Source organism: Macrosteles quadrilineatus, unplaced genomic scaffold (assembly GCF_028750875.1).
Source record: "Macrosteles quadrilineatus isolate MER2022 unplaced genomic scaffold, UCM_ALF_1.0 Scaffold_2__2_contigs__length_208266976, whole genome shotgun sequence".
NCBI lineage: Eukaryota > Metazoa > Arthropoda > Insecta > Hemiptera > Cicadellidae > Macrosteles > Macrosteles quadrilineatus.
The window spans coordinates 129,453,405-129,471,412 of NW_026542595.1; the positions used below are offsets into that span (position 1 = coordinate 129,453,405).

General features: G+C 39.5%; 1 protein-coding gene across 2 annotated transcripts in view; it reads right to left on the reverse strand.

Moving 5' to 3' along the window:
• The window catches only part of LOC128987320 (zinc finger protein 227-like), a 112,971-nt gene that overhangs the window by 38,546 nt on the left and 56,417 nt on the right, over nucleotides 1-18,008 (reverse strand). For both annotated transcript variants that reach the window (XM_054408100.1, XM_054408099.1), the window contains exons 4-5: nucleotides 12,751-13,044; nucleotides 12,225-12,394 (exon numbers count right to left, since the gene is read on the reverse strand). In XM_054408100.1, coding sequence (XP_054264075.1) covers nucleotides 12,225-12,394; nucleotides 12,751-13,044 — 464 coding nt within the window. The remainder of the gene's footprint in view (nucleotides 1-12,224; nucleotides 12,395-12,750; nucleotides 13,045-18,008) is intronic.

An 18,008-nucleotide genomic window follows, 5' to 3' on the forward strand; every position in this document is an offset into this window, starting at 1 on the left:
CCAACCAAAGGATCTACACCTTAAGCACTTGAAGAAAACCCTTTCTGCAACAAGACACGTTTTTGCAAAGAAAATAATATATCGATATGTAACTGGTGTCCAAGGCAATCAGAAACGAATGATATGAGCAAATCCAATCTGGTTGGGTGTGTAAACGATCCAATGGACCGCAATCAGGGAAAGACTAGTGGAACATCGTGAAATGTATCTGGCCGTGTCCTCGGCTGCGGTGGATCCCCTTACAGCTACCAATGCCCATCTAACGACCGGTTCGGTTACACGATGTGGTCGGATCTTGGAGACATACTCAAGGCTTTCTACTTGGGATTTGGTGACCGTGTCACAACCGATATACGATTCTGCAGATTTTTGTTTCGTATGGTTTATGTTAATCAGCGCAGATCTCAACTTCATGCCTGAACCTTGAAGCGGATAATGGTTTGATTATTTGCTGTGATTGATATCAGGTTGGATTACCGAAAACAGCTGGAATTGCATGTTTAAGGTGTATGCTCCGTGTGTAGCTAATTTGAATGTGCAAGTTACATTTTACCAACATTCACAAGACAAATTATTTAGAGTTTGTAGAAGCTTGCCTCTAGCAGTTGCTTGGATCCGAAAAATTGGTAGGTCTAATAATCTATTTTCACCGGAATATCATCTTGTTCATAGTTTTTGGCTTTTACTGTTGAGATACTGTTATTGACAGCTGACCCTAACCTTTGCATACAAGGAGAGTGGTTTGCTGCAAATGGCTAGCGAAAAAAATAAAATTGTATATACAATTTATAGAGCAAAACACGGTGGAAGGTGTAAATGGTTTCAATGCTTCATTCAATAGTTTGACTTCATTGAGTCTTCCTATCCCGTGAAACATTTTTTCCAAGCAACAGAGAAGCCTATGAAGTCAAACATCACAAAATACGACCACGTCACCGAGCCTCGCATAATGAATGTCGTCGTTTAAATACGATCCGATATTAAAATCCGCCGGCGGAATATTCAACAGAGACAGTCGGACATTGTTTTATGCCGGTGGTTCAGGCAGGACGTCTGTCCAGCTGATTTACTCAGCTATCGCGGCACATTTGAATACAATCGCGTCGGACCAAATGTCTTAAAAATGAGTGAGCGGGGCAGCGGCGCAGAACTGCAACTGTCTTCGGCGCTTCCTCCGCGGCGTTCCCACACTCTTATCTTCCCAGAACCTTACCTTGCCTCCCCCAGTTAGCACCTCCGGTGGTCAATATGAATGCTAATGCAGTGGAAACAGCTGAGCGCGAAATATTAGTCGGTGAGCAGTGGGTAATTATGGCGAAAAGAGGACGTGCTCTGTGAGATATTCTGTAAAGGCGTGCGGGAAAGTACATTGGAAGGTTGGTTGAAATGTGTTTTGGCACCTACTTCTAGTTTTAAACTATTGCAGATCTTAACGATGCATTTCGTTTAAGTATTTTTTATGTGAATTGTATGAGGCTGCAACAATTTTGGGTAACAACGTTAGCGTATAGACAGCCTAGCTTGCTTAATGTGGTCTCAAATCCCATCGACGTTTTAATGTTGCAAAAAACATTCGTATCGATGTTCCAATCGTGGATTCAAGTGTTCGGCTGAGCCAATTCTGTACGCTGTAAATCTCAAGCAGTACCTTAAACGAATCCAATACCAAATTTTTCAGCTCTTGACTAATCTATCATGTAACTACACAATATGAGTTATGATTTCCTTCAATCATACCCGGAAGTTTGTTCAAAGTTCCCAGCACAGTTTAACGTCATAATCACTCCGAAATCCGTCTTACCGACCCCATCTCCTGATGCGGCAGGAAACGCAGCAGTCGATTGAGAGGTGAGGGTGGATGTAATGACAAGAAGGCATATGGCCACTGGGACGATCGTCGGCGGAACTGTCTTATTACCGTGGACTATGGGTCACAGGTGCTCGAGTGTTTTTGTAACGGAACATTGCCTTCGTCTTCACCTCTATTGTACTATGAGCTCGGCCTTTCTTTTCTTCTTTTTATAAAACCCATTAGAAATTATGGCTTATGGACCGGGGGTGAATTGGTGTCGAAAAGCGATTTCTCACTTCCGTCCAAGATCTAAGGATCAGCTTGACGCCTCAAATTGCTTCCTGAGAAGCTGGGAACGGTAGGATTGGAGGGTGAAGTGAATGAAAGATAATAGTTGTAGGATGTGGGTGCTAATGGGCAGTGGGTGGATACAGAAGAGAGGAGAAATAGTGTCTACTACGAATCCTTTTGATGATAATATGATCAATTGATCATTAAACGCAATTCTGGGGCTATAAAAATTAATTATAATTATTTTGCGATAGTCGTAGCCTGTGAGTACGCACCAAGGATGGAAAGCCCCTATACAAGTTTCAAAACAGAGTTTTAATCCAAACTTTGGTAATAGTTTTACAGAATCAAATGCTTGAAGTACAGTCATTTTCAGTTACAGTTCTTGTAAGTTTTTCCTTCCCAAATTCAACTGAAATGTAAAACCCAATGGCAATAATATTGAACATGTTCATATTCGTAGAGCAATTTAATTTTTAAGTGTATTTTGATCAATGCTACGACCTCTATTGGTTTCAAACTATCCCTTTTACTAGTATATGCCTTGAGCAGAATTGAGTATTGCACGCTTCATTATATGCAACTGTTATGCAAACTTTTCTCCACACTGATGCAATCTGTATTTCTTATTTACATTGGAATTTCTAAATTAGAAATCCGATAGGACTCTAGGTTCTTGTCATAATTTATAAACGACATCCGGAAACGAAGCGCCAGCAGTTCCTACCTAAGGGGAGTCAGAGGGGGCAGGTGGTCTGTTCGTTACTGTGGAGGTCCTTATTTGTCATAAGTTAGGTCTTCATCTGGAGACGACTGTTAGGACCGTTTAGATAATCTCACGGTTGATTTAGACCAAGAGCAATTTGATATACGACGGGGAGGGGCAGCTTGTTAGGGTTTGGGAATGGCATTTTTGGCATTGGCAGCTGTTGTTTCCAAAACTAACAAGGAACAAAAACATAATTAATAAACGGTCAGAATTTTATGATATATTGAAGTTGGTTACGTTTCATGCTGACATTAAATATATCGATTGCAAGCGAAAAAGGTTGAACAAAGGTTATAGACAGGTACTCATAGAGAGTGTAGATATTTTCTTCAAGAATAAAAAACATGATTCAACCTTTGAAGGGCTGTAGGTCTTAACCCTTAGAAAAAACGTGAATTCTAATGAAGTTCGGCAAATCTATGCATTATCCCCTTTAATTTGACTCGTAGATCTTGTGGATCGGTCCAGTAATTACTGAGAAAACAGTGTTACAACTGTGTATTAAATATATAGATTCAAGATGTCAGTTGTCATATTTATCTGTATGAGTGGACTTGTGTTACCTGGTAGTGAAAGACTTTATTGGGAACAGAATTTGGATTACAATTTTATTGAATATTGTAAACATGAAAATGGTGGGTTTTCTTAGAAATCAGGTACAGATTTACATGTTATCTCAAACTGTAAAATATAATAATTTCCATTCAATGAAAATGTTCACGTCTCGTCATCGCTCGTGATCCTCAAGCTACTCAGTGCGACCCAGCAAGGTAGGCAGGGATGGCAGTTACGCGCTATTAATTTATAGTAAAGCTTAATGCAGCGCATACCCGTGAGGACAGCTTTAGCGCACTAATAAACTTCTCCTTGGGCTTTACGAGCTGACTCTTCGGAGGCACTACGACGCGCAATACGAGCGAAGCGTCGAGTCTTCCCTAGACCACACCAGAGGTCAGTTTTAATTGTCAGCTTTTAATACCGCTCATAATGCTGTGTAACCGGTTAAAAGATCTAGATGGGAATTGAAGAAAGTGTTTCTTTATGGTCTCTTCCCTTTCGACCTGCGAGTGTGTTTTGCTTCTTATCAGACTGGAGGGAGGTTATACCTTAGTCAAGTCTTTACTGATAGAAATGGGGTAGGATTAATTTCAAATAAGATTGTCAATAATCCACAGTTTACGATATGAATGTAAACTAAACTCTATAAAGTCCTGTTCGTGAGCATATTCCCCGTTGATAAACTAAGCGTCTGGCAGAAAAAGTACTAAGTATTGTCGTTATTCTAAGCATTTTAATATATACTTTACAGAGTTAATATACTATATAAAATATGCTTTGTAGTACCAGAAGGTAATCTCAGACTCTTCATTTGCACTCTCCTCTGTCTTTTTCGTCCAAAATCATCTTCGACTAGCTATTCTATTCCTTTATTCCCAGTAACTAAAGTACACATGTCCGTCGAAAGACCTTTAAATGAATAAGAAACTTTAACAAAGACTAGCTGAGCAGAAAGTGAACTCGACTCTTCCTTTCCTCCTCTGTCTTCCACAAGTTGTCTTCCACTTCCCCATCTGTTCCCCCGCCTTTCCAATTACTGGTAACGAACATCCCGACGTCCGTCGCGAGGAAGTCGCCGCGTCTGTCGACGGGAACAGCGGTTCGCAAATATTTGCATGTGAGGCGGACAGACGGACAGACGGACAGTGAGTGACGGATTGTCGTGGAGACGGTTGTCTATGTCTTACTCCACCACTTGTTAGCGAGGATCTTCTTGAACGAGGTTCGTACATAAGGCTGCGGACACTCGTGGTTGTTGGAGTTCAAGGTGTTCCTCAGGGAAGAATAACGTATCGGACATGTTTTATGGTATAAGACTTTTGCATAGGATATTGTGATTTGGCTACCAAATATACTTTAACACTTCATAATTCTTATTCGTGTGGTTTAAAGGAATTAAGATTTCAGATAAGAGTACATTTAATAGAACTCGAAAGGTTTTGAAATTGTTATACATCAAGTTTACAATTTTTATAGTAGTCTACGTTCAAATTAATTTTAGTTTAGCATGAATATATTTAAAGTTTATTTAAAAGATTCTCTCGAAAACTCTGGCCATGGAAGGGTTAAATTAATTTGCCTACGGATCAGCGTATTGCTTTGGAGTTCATGTAATGATGAAGGTTTTTTTTGTACTCAAAGTCTTAAAGTGAGTTAAAATCATGTAACTCAACCTTTAATCTCTAAAATGCAAATATCAACAGTAAGTGCATTCTCAAGGTATTTCAAACTCAACCACAGCCAATCCGAGTCCCAAAAAAGAAACTGCGCAGTCGACGAGAGTGATCTCCAGCAGTACAGGAGTGGGCACGGTAGCTAATCGCTTCAATAATTATCTGTAGAAGATACAATCTCGCCTCTGATTGGCTTGCATATCATTTCTGCACCGACACGACGTGTCAGAGCCATTCATCATGAAACATTGTCGGGCCGAGAACAGGCCCTTGTGGGAGACCTGAGTTTTTCAATCCTTGCTGGCTGATCTTAGATTTACTTTCATCTTGTGTGCTTGAACGCCGTTGGTATTTATGGGCTTTTGTAAGGGGGTAGGAACCCTTGTTACTATCTAATGTTGACCTTAGATTAATAGATGGTCTAATGTGAAATAGCATCTGGGTCCAGAAACGACCTGGCGACCTTCAGATCAACTTTAACTACTCAGCTCCCCAGAAAATGGCACAATAGTTTGTTGTATCACGGTTTACATCAATGAATCAACCATATTTTCACTGATTCATTTGAATACCTATGCCCTAAAACTATTTCGGTGGGTTCTCCTACTACTCTTCACGACAGTTACCACTATTTTACCTTCATGGTAAGTTTACATTTGTTCTATTCTATTCATACAGGTCAATGCAAATCCTTAAGAGTCTTGACTTTACTCTGCCCTAGATCTACTTCAGTAAGCTCTCCACCAACTAAAACGTCGACTTTTTACCACTGATGGCTCTTGATTGGCCTTATGAGTGCGTCGTGCGTTCAGGTAGATGCAACTCTTTGGAATTGATGACTAAACTCTGTCCTAGAACTCTTCAGTAGGATTTCCCTATAAACTTCCCGATACTTTTCATTTTTGAGCTTCGTCATTGACTTTTGATTGACCTCATGGATGCGTTGAGCTGGTGGATGCAATCCTTGAAATTCTCGACTGCACTCCGTCTCGCATGCGTTTGCGAAATGATTGCAGCCATAAAACAATTAACTCCGTGCGATGCGGGGTGGGCAGATCTTGATAACTTATTCGACCGACTCACCTGCCGCCGCGCGCCGACCGGTACACTTTACTGCCCTCCTCGTATAAAATTCGGTTCGGAATAACATAAATTACTGTTAGTTAATGCCGGGCTATAAAAACAAAGCGGCAGCTCGTTAGTGGTTTAGTGCGGTGGGAAAGGCGGTCCGGATAAGAACCTTTTACTGCGGACGGTAGTGCGAATAAACTGACCGATTGGTGCTGGGATTCCTTCAGCTTCGGCTACCAATGAACACCGGTCAAGTTCGAGTATTCACTCATGTCTGTGTGTTTTGACCCAGAAACTTGTCAGTGTAGGGTAAAATTATCAGAATCCAAAGTTTACCATAGTCCTTTTCAAAATTTTTAGTAACTGAGTTAGAATTACAACTGTAGTACTGACATGGCAACAATGCTAGAAAATCGAGATGCTGTAAAACGTTGTTATATTGGTTTAAACTAGGGTAATCATCTTATGTACGCATGGCGTTGTGTATGTAGACTCCCACAATCCCCTAGCTGAAAAGCAATTTCTTTTCCCCCTAGAAATAATGGAAACTGAAGTCTCGCAATTCTCTATATCAGTGCTACCTCCAGTCGTATCTCTAGCTCAGTGGACTTCCCTGGTATAACAACTGGAGATCACTTTTAGGTTAGGTTTTATATAATTTTGATAGCTAACAATAAATTAGGGGGAAACATTAATTTGTGTAAATTGTGTACTATTTATACTTTTTCTGATGTGTTATAGATATTTTGCTTGATTTGTGTAGGTCTGTGTACATGCATTCTTTGTTAATCTTCAGAAACAACTCCACGGTTGGTAACCCTTTAAAAGGGCTAAAATTTATTTTGAATACATTTAGTTCAAATACATAACAAAATCTCGAATCCATACATCGATCTTAGTTGCGTAATCTAATAACTAACCACGGACTTTAATTACTATCAAACTGGCCATAGAAAACTAAACTGTAACATAAAGACATTCTCAGCTATTAAATATTGATAAAAAAAGATATAGTTACGTTTATGGTCAATCATCATCTATAGCTGACCATTAATATAGTGCGCTGTAATTTTTAATCGCATCGTCCTTGATCTATGAGGACCGAGTATTTTTCTCCCAAGAGCACATTCCGCATGAGGCAGGAAATGTATTAAATTAATAAATAAAACATATCTAGTTATGAAAGCTTAACATATCTGCTTGTTTTTGCCCCATAGTCAAGGCAGTTGTGAAGTTGTTTTCTCGAAGAACGCTGTGAACACCGCCGCCTTTTGGTGGAGGTCACACCTTTTTGTAAATCATTTCTGCGAAACTCTTGATGTTTTGCTGATTGATTATTGCTGTTATTGTGTGAAATGCATGAATACAAACAAGATGTTATGTAGAAATATTACTGGGGATACACAAATGATTTATAGGATTTTGTATAGGATTTGGATTAAATTAGCCTAATAAATGCCAGTAAGTAAATTCACTAAACTAAACAAATTTGGCTTCAATATGTTTTAGTTATCAAAAATAAAAAAAAAACAAAAAGCTTAAATTTCACAACATCAAAGATAAGATTATTAGAAGAAATTATGTAACGTATAAACATAGTTCAGTCAATAAAATACTCTGGCGTCATATCCACATATTCTACGCACTCCTCCTCACAGCCTTACTATTACAAACAAGGTTGTCAAGAAATTAAATTTGTCATCGATTACCACACGGCAAGTTTCCACCTGTGTTTAACGCGTATAAACAGGTCGTCGCTCTCATGTGGGTTCGGGTTTGTCGAGTAACCATAATAAATAGTTAGACCGGTGATTGCGGTCTTCGCCGACACCTATTTGAACTGGATTACAAAAACGCATCGACAACGTCCCCGCAATTTGGATCGCGGCGCCCAGCGAGATCAAGCAGTAGCCGATTGTTAAGTAATGAAACCGATTACGATGTAGCGTCGCGTCCAGTGCCCGGGGCTGCGATCGGACAAAAACCATTGTAATTTAGATAGGGAGAAAGCACGGGATGGGTAATGTCCCGCCCCTAATTGGGACACATTCCTCGGTAGTCGCTACCGGTGGCCTTGGATCCCGGGGTTTGGGATATGGTTTGATCGGTGGGCGATCTAGGATGGGAGGGAGTAGAGAGACAACGTGGAGATAATCGACTGGGCTTATGTAGACTAGCGTGGTAGACATGATGAAGTAGAAATGACACAGTGTGAACATGGCTGAGGATTTGCTGGAGAAGGTGAGATATCAGAAGAAAAGAAATTACAGAAAGAAAAACAGTGTACAGTATGAATAAGGAAGATTTTAGGTAAAAAACATTTCACTGTGTCAAAAATGGAAGAGATATTAGAGGAACGTCAAAAGGAGGGTAACAAGGTATTTATGAGTTAATTGAGAAACATAATTTTAATTTGGAAGGGATTGGAAAACGAAGTGGGTTACAGGGAATCGCAACCACGGCGTCGAAAGCGGAAGCATAGCATTTTGTCCTGCCTGGTGATGGTTTCTGTCAAAACAACTTGAGAGATGAAATTGAGTAAGGTAAATGTGGCGTTTACAGTGAGACTGAAATTGTCTGTAATCCCTCGTATACAGTTATTCAAGATAATGTTCACGAGTCCCTATGGAAAAAAATCATTCACACAAAATCGATCCGAGTCCGAAACCTCAATCAGTTTTCACTCGTGTTGAAATACAGTTTTCACTTACTTACACATCAAAACACAAGATGAAAACCCACGTAGCGCCAAAACCGAGGCCCTCTGCGGAGGAGTGTGCACCTCCTGATTAACATATTTAGATGCAATCTGCGCGCCTCTAATTATTTATACAGAACTGTAATGGATCCACAAATTACGGACGTCAGTGTTCACACGGTAGGCGAGAAGAGGATAGGCTATCAGATGTTTTGCATATCACCCCCGTCTCCTCCCTCCGGACCAATTAAGCCCCAGCGGCTCCCGAAACCCGCGAGGTGAGCGTCGAGTGGGTGTCTGGGTTTATGGGAACAGCTCGGATATCGTCTGCAACTACTTAGCATACTAGCGTGGTCCGGGCTTGGTAATTGAGTTGCAGGGTCCAGATGGGCTCGTGGACAACTTCAACTTTATTTAGTCAGAACGATCTTCAAAGAATGTCTTTTGGTTTATAATGGTATACTTTAAGATTCTGTTTGAAATCGTGTGAATTCCTTTGCTTTTTAAAACTCAAAATCAGGCAATATTTAAATCACTGCACATATAGGTAGATTGGTTTTATCCTTTGAATGGAATTGCGTGAGAAAGAGTTAGTTGTGTCAGTAAACAGAGTTTACAGTTCCTTCATGTTTAGCAAATAAATTTGACGTTTATTATACGTTTGCAAGTCTTCAGCTCTTCAGTTGTAAGCAATAACTTTATAGCATAAAAAAGCATGAGGTATAGATTCAGAGATTGAATTGGCCACGAGAATTCAATCACAACTCTGCCCAGACCAACTTCTCAGGCCCGATGGTCTCTACAGCAGATACCCGCGCTTTTTGCCCCTCTGGTCCATAAGGCCCGGGAATGTCCCCAATTATCCCCAGTAGCCATGCCTCACGGCTTATCAAGCGTCAATTATTGTCTCGGTAATAATTGGACAATTGGTTTGTCTTGTATCTCAGATAGACATCGCCGGGCCGATCCTCTTTGTTCTCTGCGGAATTTAATTAAGAGGTAGTCGGCCGGCTAGCGCACTCTATTGTGTATTCAAATAAGCTACTTAATTGGCCCTTTGATTTTTACTTCGACGCCTGGTAGGACCGCGGCACAGTGGCGGTGATTCCAGAAGTTTTCGTTTGTCGCTACCAATTATGCCTAATTGATGTGTGGTAAACCACTGTGGGTGGTAGGGGAGTCTGTTGGAGTTTACAGAGAGGATTTATAATCTTATGGAACCGTAAAGGGTAAAGTTCATTTTTGAATACACATAGCATGGAATTCTTCTAGGTACAGGTTTACGATTGATGTCTTTCTTTTGTACTGCAATGATGAAATTAAGATTCATCTAGAAAATTGAGGCAAGCACATCCCATCCCAAGGTGCTCAAACAATCATATTTCTTCAGTCTTCAGTGTAATGTAAAGTGAAAATGATATTTGGCTTGCACTCAGATTAACCAATGCAAAGCAAATTCCTCAATTTTCACACTTTACGTATCAAATCTTTCTCGGGAAGACATTCTCTAAAGGATGTATCTGAATATGCTAGATATTTTACTCAATATTTTCCAGTTAACTGATAAACATATAGCTATCAGTAATTTTTGGTAAAACTAAGCAAAACAAAAATAGTCTAGAAATGCGCCCTTGTGGTACACCTGCAACGATACCACGACTTGACGGACCACGTACAAGGTCATGAGCAATTAAGGTTCGTGCGATCCCCCTATAAATCAGGACTTAAGCTAGATTAATTCGGGTTAAGTCTCCGCTAACCCGGACAACTGCACTTTGACCTGCGGCCTCTCTGCTTTAATTACAACCACAATTAATTCCCTTCGACTCTCATTCATTCTCATAAATCCTCGCCAGTTTTGCTTTCTCGATAATTGCCAGTGTGTTGAAACGGCGATTGAAAGTTGACTGAGGTTGTATCCAAAGATATGTGCATTACGTGTGGTGGCACTAGGTGTGTTGGAATATTGAAATGTAAGGTGGAAAATAGTGTAAAATCAAGATTCTTATTATTTCATAACTATTTGCATTGTTGTAACGTTGTATAACATTGTTGTACAAAATATATATTTTGTAACAGTAAAGAATACGCTATAAAGATATTTAACAAGAAACCATTGTACTATTCAATTTTAAAACTCTTGCCACAATATCAATTTTTGGTACTTCAATGCTTATTTATAATTGAAAGACCCATGATTTTTAATTATTACATGAGATTTTTCCAATATGAAAGAAGTAACGTGTGGCTCTAACATGAACTTAATACGATACTAAAATATATGTAAATGAATGATTTTTGTCAAAATGGTGTATTTTTAAATATTTTACTCATCGGATGTTCTTATAGAAAAATCATAATTATAAATATCTTATATAAGAATTTTTCTCCTGACGATTCTACTGACTTAACAATTCCTAAAACGAATTTTGCAATGCATGTCCAAGCATCTGTAACAACCCACCTGACAATAGGCATTAAATTTTTTTAGCTTGAGAATTGAACTACTCTAGCCATATAAATCCATTCACTCTGCTTCAACTGTGTCAACAATTTGAGTGGTAAAAGTGTGCAATAACTTTACAACGCAGGGCGTATCAACGTACCGTGAGCCAGTTATTGAGAGGTACACTATACGTTGGGCCTGAGGCGCGGCTCCCACACATGTTGTGAGTTATGCCAACGAGTAGCGAAACAATAATTAAACAGGGCTCATAAATCTGACGGCTACCTTTTCTGCCTTATTGGTTTTGATAATTGCCCCCTCCCTTCGTTAGAAGCGAGGCTGGTCTAGCGGAAAACATTGCAGCAGTAAGTTCTCTCCTACGCGGGAAAGTGATCTAAAGCGGATGTAAAAGTGGTGACTCAGTTGTGTGATAATTCAAAAGCTAGTGAATAAATTTAGGATCGCAATAGTAGTGCAATTTGAGATGCTATGTAGCAGAAAAGTTATTTTTGGGTGATTACTACAAGGGTTCTTGAATTTTAGGGTGTAAACTTTCTTGATCATCTACACCTAGGTATATTTATAAAGAAGAAGCAGCCATGCAAACTTTCTACAAAATGTTTACAGAGTTCTAGAGTTTGAATGGCATTGACTTCATACTCCATACTTATGGAAGGATCCCTTCGCTGCAATAAAGATTTCTCAAGAATTTTGCTGATATTCCAGGATGAAAATTGCAACAATGACAAATTCTTGTTTTCGATTCTTGTGTTAGTTCCAACAATTTTGGAAGTGGAAAATCTCAAAGGTACACTGATATGAGTATGAGGAAAATGGTCAATTTGAAATCTTCCGCTACACATTTCTTGGTGTGATCATGCCTCTGCGAAGTGAACTACACCAGCACCTGTATAAGTAGTACATACCTTGATATGCGTCATGCGGTGGTAGTAGAGGTTGCTGCTAGCAGTGAACCGCTTCCCGCAGACTTGACACTGATGTGGCTTTTCGCCACTGTGGATGCGTCTGTGAGTGTTGAGACTACTCGAGGTGGAGAACCCTTTGTTGCAGACCATGCACACGTGCGGCTTTTCTCCTACAATCCCAAGAAAGACCTTTCAGTTTTTGCATAGGTAAAAATGTTCTATAATATTGTGTAAGATAGTTTGAGTCCATTGTAGTAGCTTCTTCACTGAATTCATGGATTTGGAATTGTAAGTTGGTGATAAATTTGAAAATTCATACGCCAGCTATATTTCGCTTTAACATATTTAATTACAGTATTGTCAATATACATTGAGAATGATTTGTGTATTAAAATCTCTAGGACCAAATCATATAACGATTTCTTAGGTTTCTTTGGAATATATTGGTCTTCAATAAACTGTGAAGAATGTCTTTAAATCCTATTTAGACGAGAACCAAGATTAGTTAGTACTCATATAACATTACCTGTATGTGTTCTCATATGCCTCTTGAGCAGTGACGGCCTGTCGAAGGCTTTTCCGCAAACCTCACATGGAAGTAACGTCCGCTCTCCTCTAGCAGGCCGCTTGGGTGACGGTTGAGGGCGGAGTCCGGGTGTCTCAAGGAGCAGGTCGCCGGCCGTGGACGCCCCTGAGGACTCCCCAGAGAGGGACTTCCGCTCGTCTGTGTCCAGACCACTAGGAGGTGACGACGCCGTAGAGGACGAGGAGGTGATGAGAGCTCTGGAGAGCAACGACATGGACAAATCTAGAGGAGAGTCTGTAACAAAATGTGGTTTTGACAAGATTGTTTGATTTGAAGGATTAGGATCATTTAATTGAAAGAAACGACGCAGTAGGGAGGATTTAAATTAAGTTAGTATACCCTTAGAAATCAAGGAAGCTTGTTTTGTTTTACGGACAACTCTTTTCAAGACTTTAGTGCGTTCGAAATGTACATGAACAAGAGACAGATAAAAGTGACCGAATAAACCAGATCACAACAAAAAGACAACGCTGCAGAATGTTCAAGCTGTAAAGATTCGGCGTAATTCCCTAAGCACAACCCGGCCAAGCTGTGGACATCTGCGTTGTGCAGAAGCCGCAGAATCTACATAATTATCCGATTTGCGGATGACCGACTGTCCCGACAGGCCTCGTCTTGGAGTCGCACCGAAAACGCAAACGCGACCCAATAAACAATCTCCCCTCCCCTGATTATTTCTTTGCGGCCCATTGTGCTGTCCCGGGTAACTTATTCGGCCCGTCCGGCGCGCGGCGCGCGGCTCGCGGCCAAAACGGTAGCCAGAATGTCGACTATGTGTCCCTACGTTTCGTGAGACCCGCTTTGGGCGACCGACAAAGTGCCGCCCGCTGCCATATGGGCGACTCCTCACACGTCCACTGGTGAGATCTGCGAACGGGTTTTCGTTCGTTACGAAGGAATTCACTTGTGAGCGTTTAATGTTTTAATTAGATTTTTTGGGGTTGACAATTATTTCATGCTTTTTTTGGTAAAATTTCTAGCTCTGCAAGTTGTTTTGAGTAGGTGTTAGTAAGTAGCAGGATTGGAGGTATAATTGAATCTCGGTTACAAACGCTAGATATATAAACCCTAGAAGATAACTGGCTTTTACACACACACATTTTCAATTGAATTAAACATACCTATTATAGTTAGGACCTTTTTAATCATCGTACAGGGATCTGTCTCCATTAGGTTCACACCCTATTTATCCGCTTAAAACTAACATATTTAATTTTAAATTAATATTCGTGTTCGAATGTAACATTATTGGGATTCGCAACATCACAACCATTTTCTTATGTTTAATCCATTCTCCTACTAGTTCGTTCTACATAACGGCAGATACACTTTGATTGTTGATTTCTTTCTACGTCTGTAGTCCATACAAGCACATACTAACCTTAGCATGACCCAATCCATACAATCACATCCTGAAAAACAACCCCCCGCAAATCTACTACAAAACAAACTAGCAGCACAAACAGCAATGTAAAGTAAAGTAGCCGCGAGGATGAATGGCTCTATAACCGGTTACCTATCACACTAAGAGCCATCGGACATTCTAAACAAAGCATTTATGTGTAGCACCGAGAGTTTAGCGCAATTACAGCAGAGTCGGCCGCTTTGACCGGTGAGTAATGTCGAATCCCTGTACCGCATGATCCTATCACTCAAAGGATGCATATTCAGCCGAGATAACCGAACATTCCCGCACACAAAGGGTCCGACCATTGTCATTGTGAGAACTCGGCTGAATAATGAGCTACAAAGTAGGAAGGCTGTTCGGTCCACGAAAAGGTCGTCCGTTTTTGGTGAGGTTGTTCGTAAAGCGGCGTAGTGATGTTTGTGTGTTATGAGATGTATGAAGTTTAAATGATTTTTGAGATTTCAAAAGTGGTAGGGTATAAGTACGTTTTGGATATTTGGTAATGAAGCATATCTACAGTAACATTAAGTGTTGAAAACTTACCAAGTTTTTCTTAAGTTCCATATCTTAATTTTTTTTAATATAAAAGTTACCAATAGAATCTTCTAATGAATATTTTGTAAAGTAAATTATTTTAATCATACCATGTTAGGTGAGTTTTTGATGTTACATTTATCTCATTCCTTTGAGAAGTTAACTTTTACAGGTTAGTATTACAAGACGTAAGAGAATTAAGTTAGAAAAATTCAGTGTCCCTTCTACATAGAGTTCATTGTGGAGTTATTATAAACGATTACTCTAATTAAATATCTTAAATACAAGTCAACTTAAACGACGCAATAAGTATTCTAGTATTGAACAACTTAATTTCCTTATTATCAATTAGTATTCACATTGGCAGAAATCTCGTGACAGCAAAGGTAATAAAAGTATGTGTCAGCAATGGTTGAAGATATCAGTCAATGCATGATTCCAGGCCACAATGTTACACGACTACGTATCATGTACCTGATGGTGTACTTAAGCCAACCAGGTCAGTAGCGCCCAGTAACCAGGCGTGACCACACGTTACCGGACCCCGAAGATGAAATTAATTTCAAATCGGACAGACGATACTCACGTCCACCCGTGGCTGGTCCTGTTAGGCTATTGTCCGATCTTCGATTGATTTGCGGACACCGTTACGGGAATTCAGTGAAAAACTGTGCTTGAGACTCGTGCAAGAATGTCGCAATAGACCCGTCATCGGAGACTGCGACGCGCGGTTTGACAGAAGATGTGCATCGCGCTACATCGGTGCATTCCTTAGTGAAGGCTGGAGGCTGGATGTAACTAGTTGGTAGAATTGAAAAAGTGGCCTACTGTTGCATTCGTGTGATATTGTGTATAGTTTCTTATTTATGTAAAATTTCCACCCGTAACAATATTGAAAAAGTTGGTTTTCGATAGTGGTCAAAAGTACACTGAAGACAATACGGGTAAATGACGAAATTTTCCTATGACTAAAAATTCAGAAATCTCTCCAGAAGTGTGGATTTACCATGGGATGATAAACGTGTTTACGATTGTAAGTAATCCTCCAAGATTTGAATAAATGAATTGTTAATTCCCTACTATACACATGTGCTCCATTTATAATCCTTCTAGACAAATTAAATCCTGATTGGTGTTCACTTTCAAAGAAGGTTGAGAAATGACACTTGCTTTCAGATTGTGTATAGAATCGTTTTTTGAGGACAGCTTAAGCTTAAACAAATTTTTTTTAATATTTTGAATGTTACCTTTGTTATTGTTGTTAGTGTACTATTCTTCTGTAAAGGCTTCCATTGCACATTTTCCTCAGGTAATCTTACAATAATAGCTTCATTGGTCTGGACAAACAAAGAGAGATGAACTATTGAAGCGGAGGCGCACGTGGCCGAAGTGATGTCCAAGTTTGATGAAGGGGGATCATAATTGCCACCGCAATTCCCCCAAATCGGGTTTATGATTACAAGATTTTGGTTGGATTGCGGCTCCGTTACCAGGGGACATTAGCAATTACAAAACTAAGTTTACCAACGGAAACGAACTTGCGGATCTGTAATGGGGGACAGCACTGGACACCATTTTGGCCAGAATAGTCAATGGCTTAGGGAAATGAAGCGGTGGGATGCAATTTGGGGGATCCGCAGAGTCGAATTGACATGGAGGTTGGTGGTTTGAGACAAACGACGCTGATTTGTGGTGCAATTTCTACAAAATTGAGTTTTTTTATTCTTTTTAAGATCTCGGAAAAGGAAACACAGAGAGAGAGAGGCGCACACAATGATATAAAACACAATACTCATTCAAAAACCTTTATCGTAGATATTTTAGGACAACATATTATCCAACCGTTGGTTATGTTGCATAGGAAGTCAGTGGTTACTTTCATGAGTATCTAATTTAGAAAATAAAAACACGGCACTTAAGGGTTCTACTCGTTTTATTAGGTAGTCTCCTTTAAAAGGATCATGGGAAATTTTTTAAATAATCTTATTGGAATGTCGATTACTAAAAATATACAGAATGGGTCAAGAATAATATTTCTTTATTGTACTGAGTGTGTTGGTGTCCTTAGCGTTGTTGTTAAGAAAATAAGTTACTACAGTATTTCTAGTAAACGCAATACTTTTATGGGTTACATTTATACATATTATTTAAACCCCATTTCTGTAGTTTTACAGTTCGACAAAAATCTAAATAATACGTAAAGGGAGCAATAAAGTAAAATCCAAAGAAAAAAACCAGTTTCAAAAATATTGAAAAATAGGCAGCTGATATTTTTGAACACCGTCGTGGACAATGAAATAACCAATCAACTAAATTCATCGGTAAAAAAATTAGCAGCCTCTGACCAGTTGTTGGACACAGTAGCCGTCCCACTCCCAGCCCACACCATCGTCCGCACAGAGACTCTCCTATGCTTTATGACTTTTCGGTAACTAGACCGATTTACAACCTGCACATCTATCTTCCGGGGAAATTCTACGCGACAAATTGATAACCCGAACATAAATCGTGCTTTTTCCGACTTTATTTGATATTCATTATCGACATAAATTTACGCCTCTGCGCAGAGTGTTCGTGCCCCATGAATAACCTCGTCCGCACACCTCGCATGAACATGGAGGTTTTATGGGGGAGCAAACAGATCGGTACATGGGCTTGTCGCTACCGTCGATGTGAAGATAGTGGTGACAACGTGGCGAATAAACTGACCGAGTGTTTTCTATCGAGTACAGAAATGTGGAACAATTGGGGTTTAGAAATTCCAAGGAGTCACTGTTCAAGGTTGTTTGAATAAAATTCCCTTAACTATTGCTAGTCTAACGTGTCCTAGAAGTGTGACGTTTCCTGTAAACACTATACTTTTGAACAAATCTTATGGCATGTTTTGTGTTCAGATTGTGTCATCATTTGAAATTTTTGTCATTTGGAATGTTCTTAAAGTGTCACAAAAGTTATAAGACTATGATGTAATTAAAGTAAGAAACTATTTTTAGTTGTACAGTAAAATGAATAAATGACGGTTATGTCACCTGTTTACAACGTCACGGTTAATAAATTGATTATTTTTAAGGGTTTGCTTACAAAATAGACGCCAATTATTCATATTCACATAACGTTCAGGGTATTGGTTTTGTTCAAATAACTTTCGTTTAATATTCAAAATATCTTGTTATTTTTATGTCTGAATTACATAATAAAGTTACATTGTGTTTTATCTAGTACCTGACGTTGTTTGTTTTGGTATTATCTACACCCT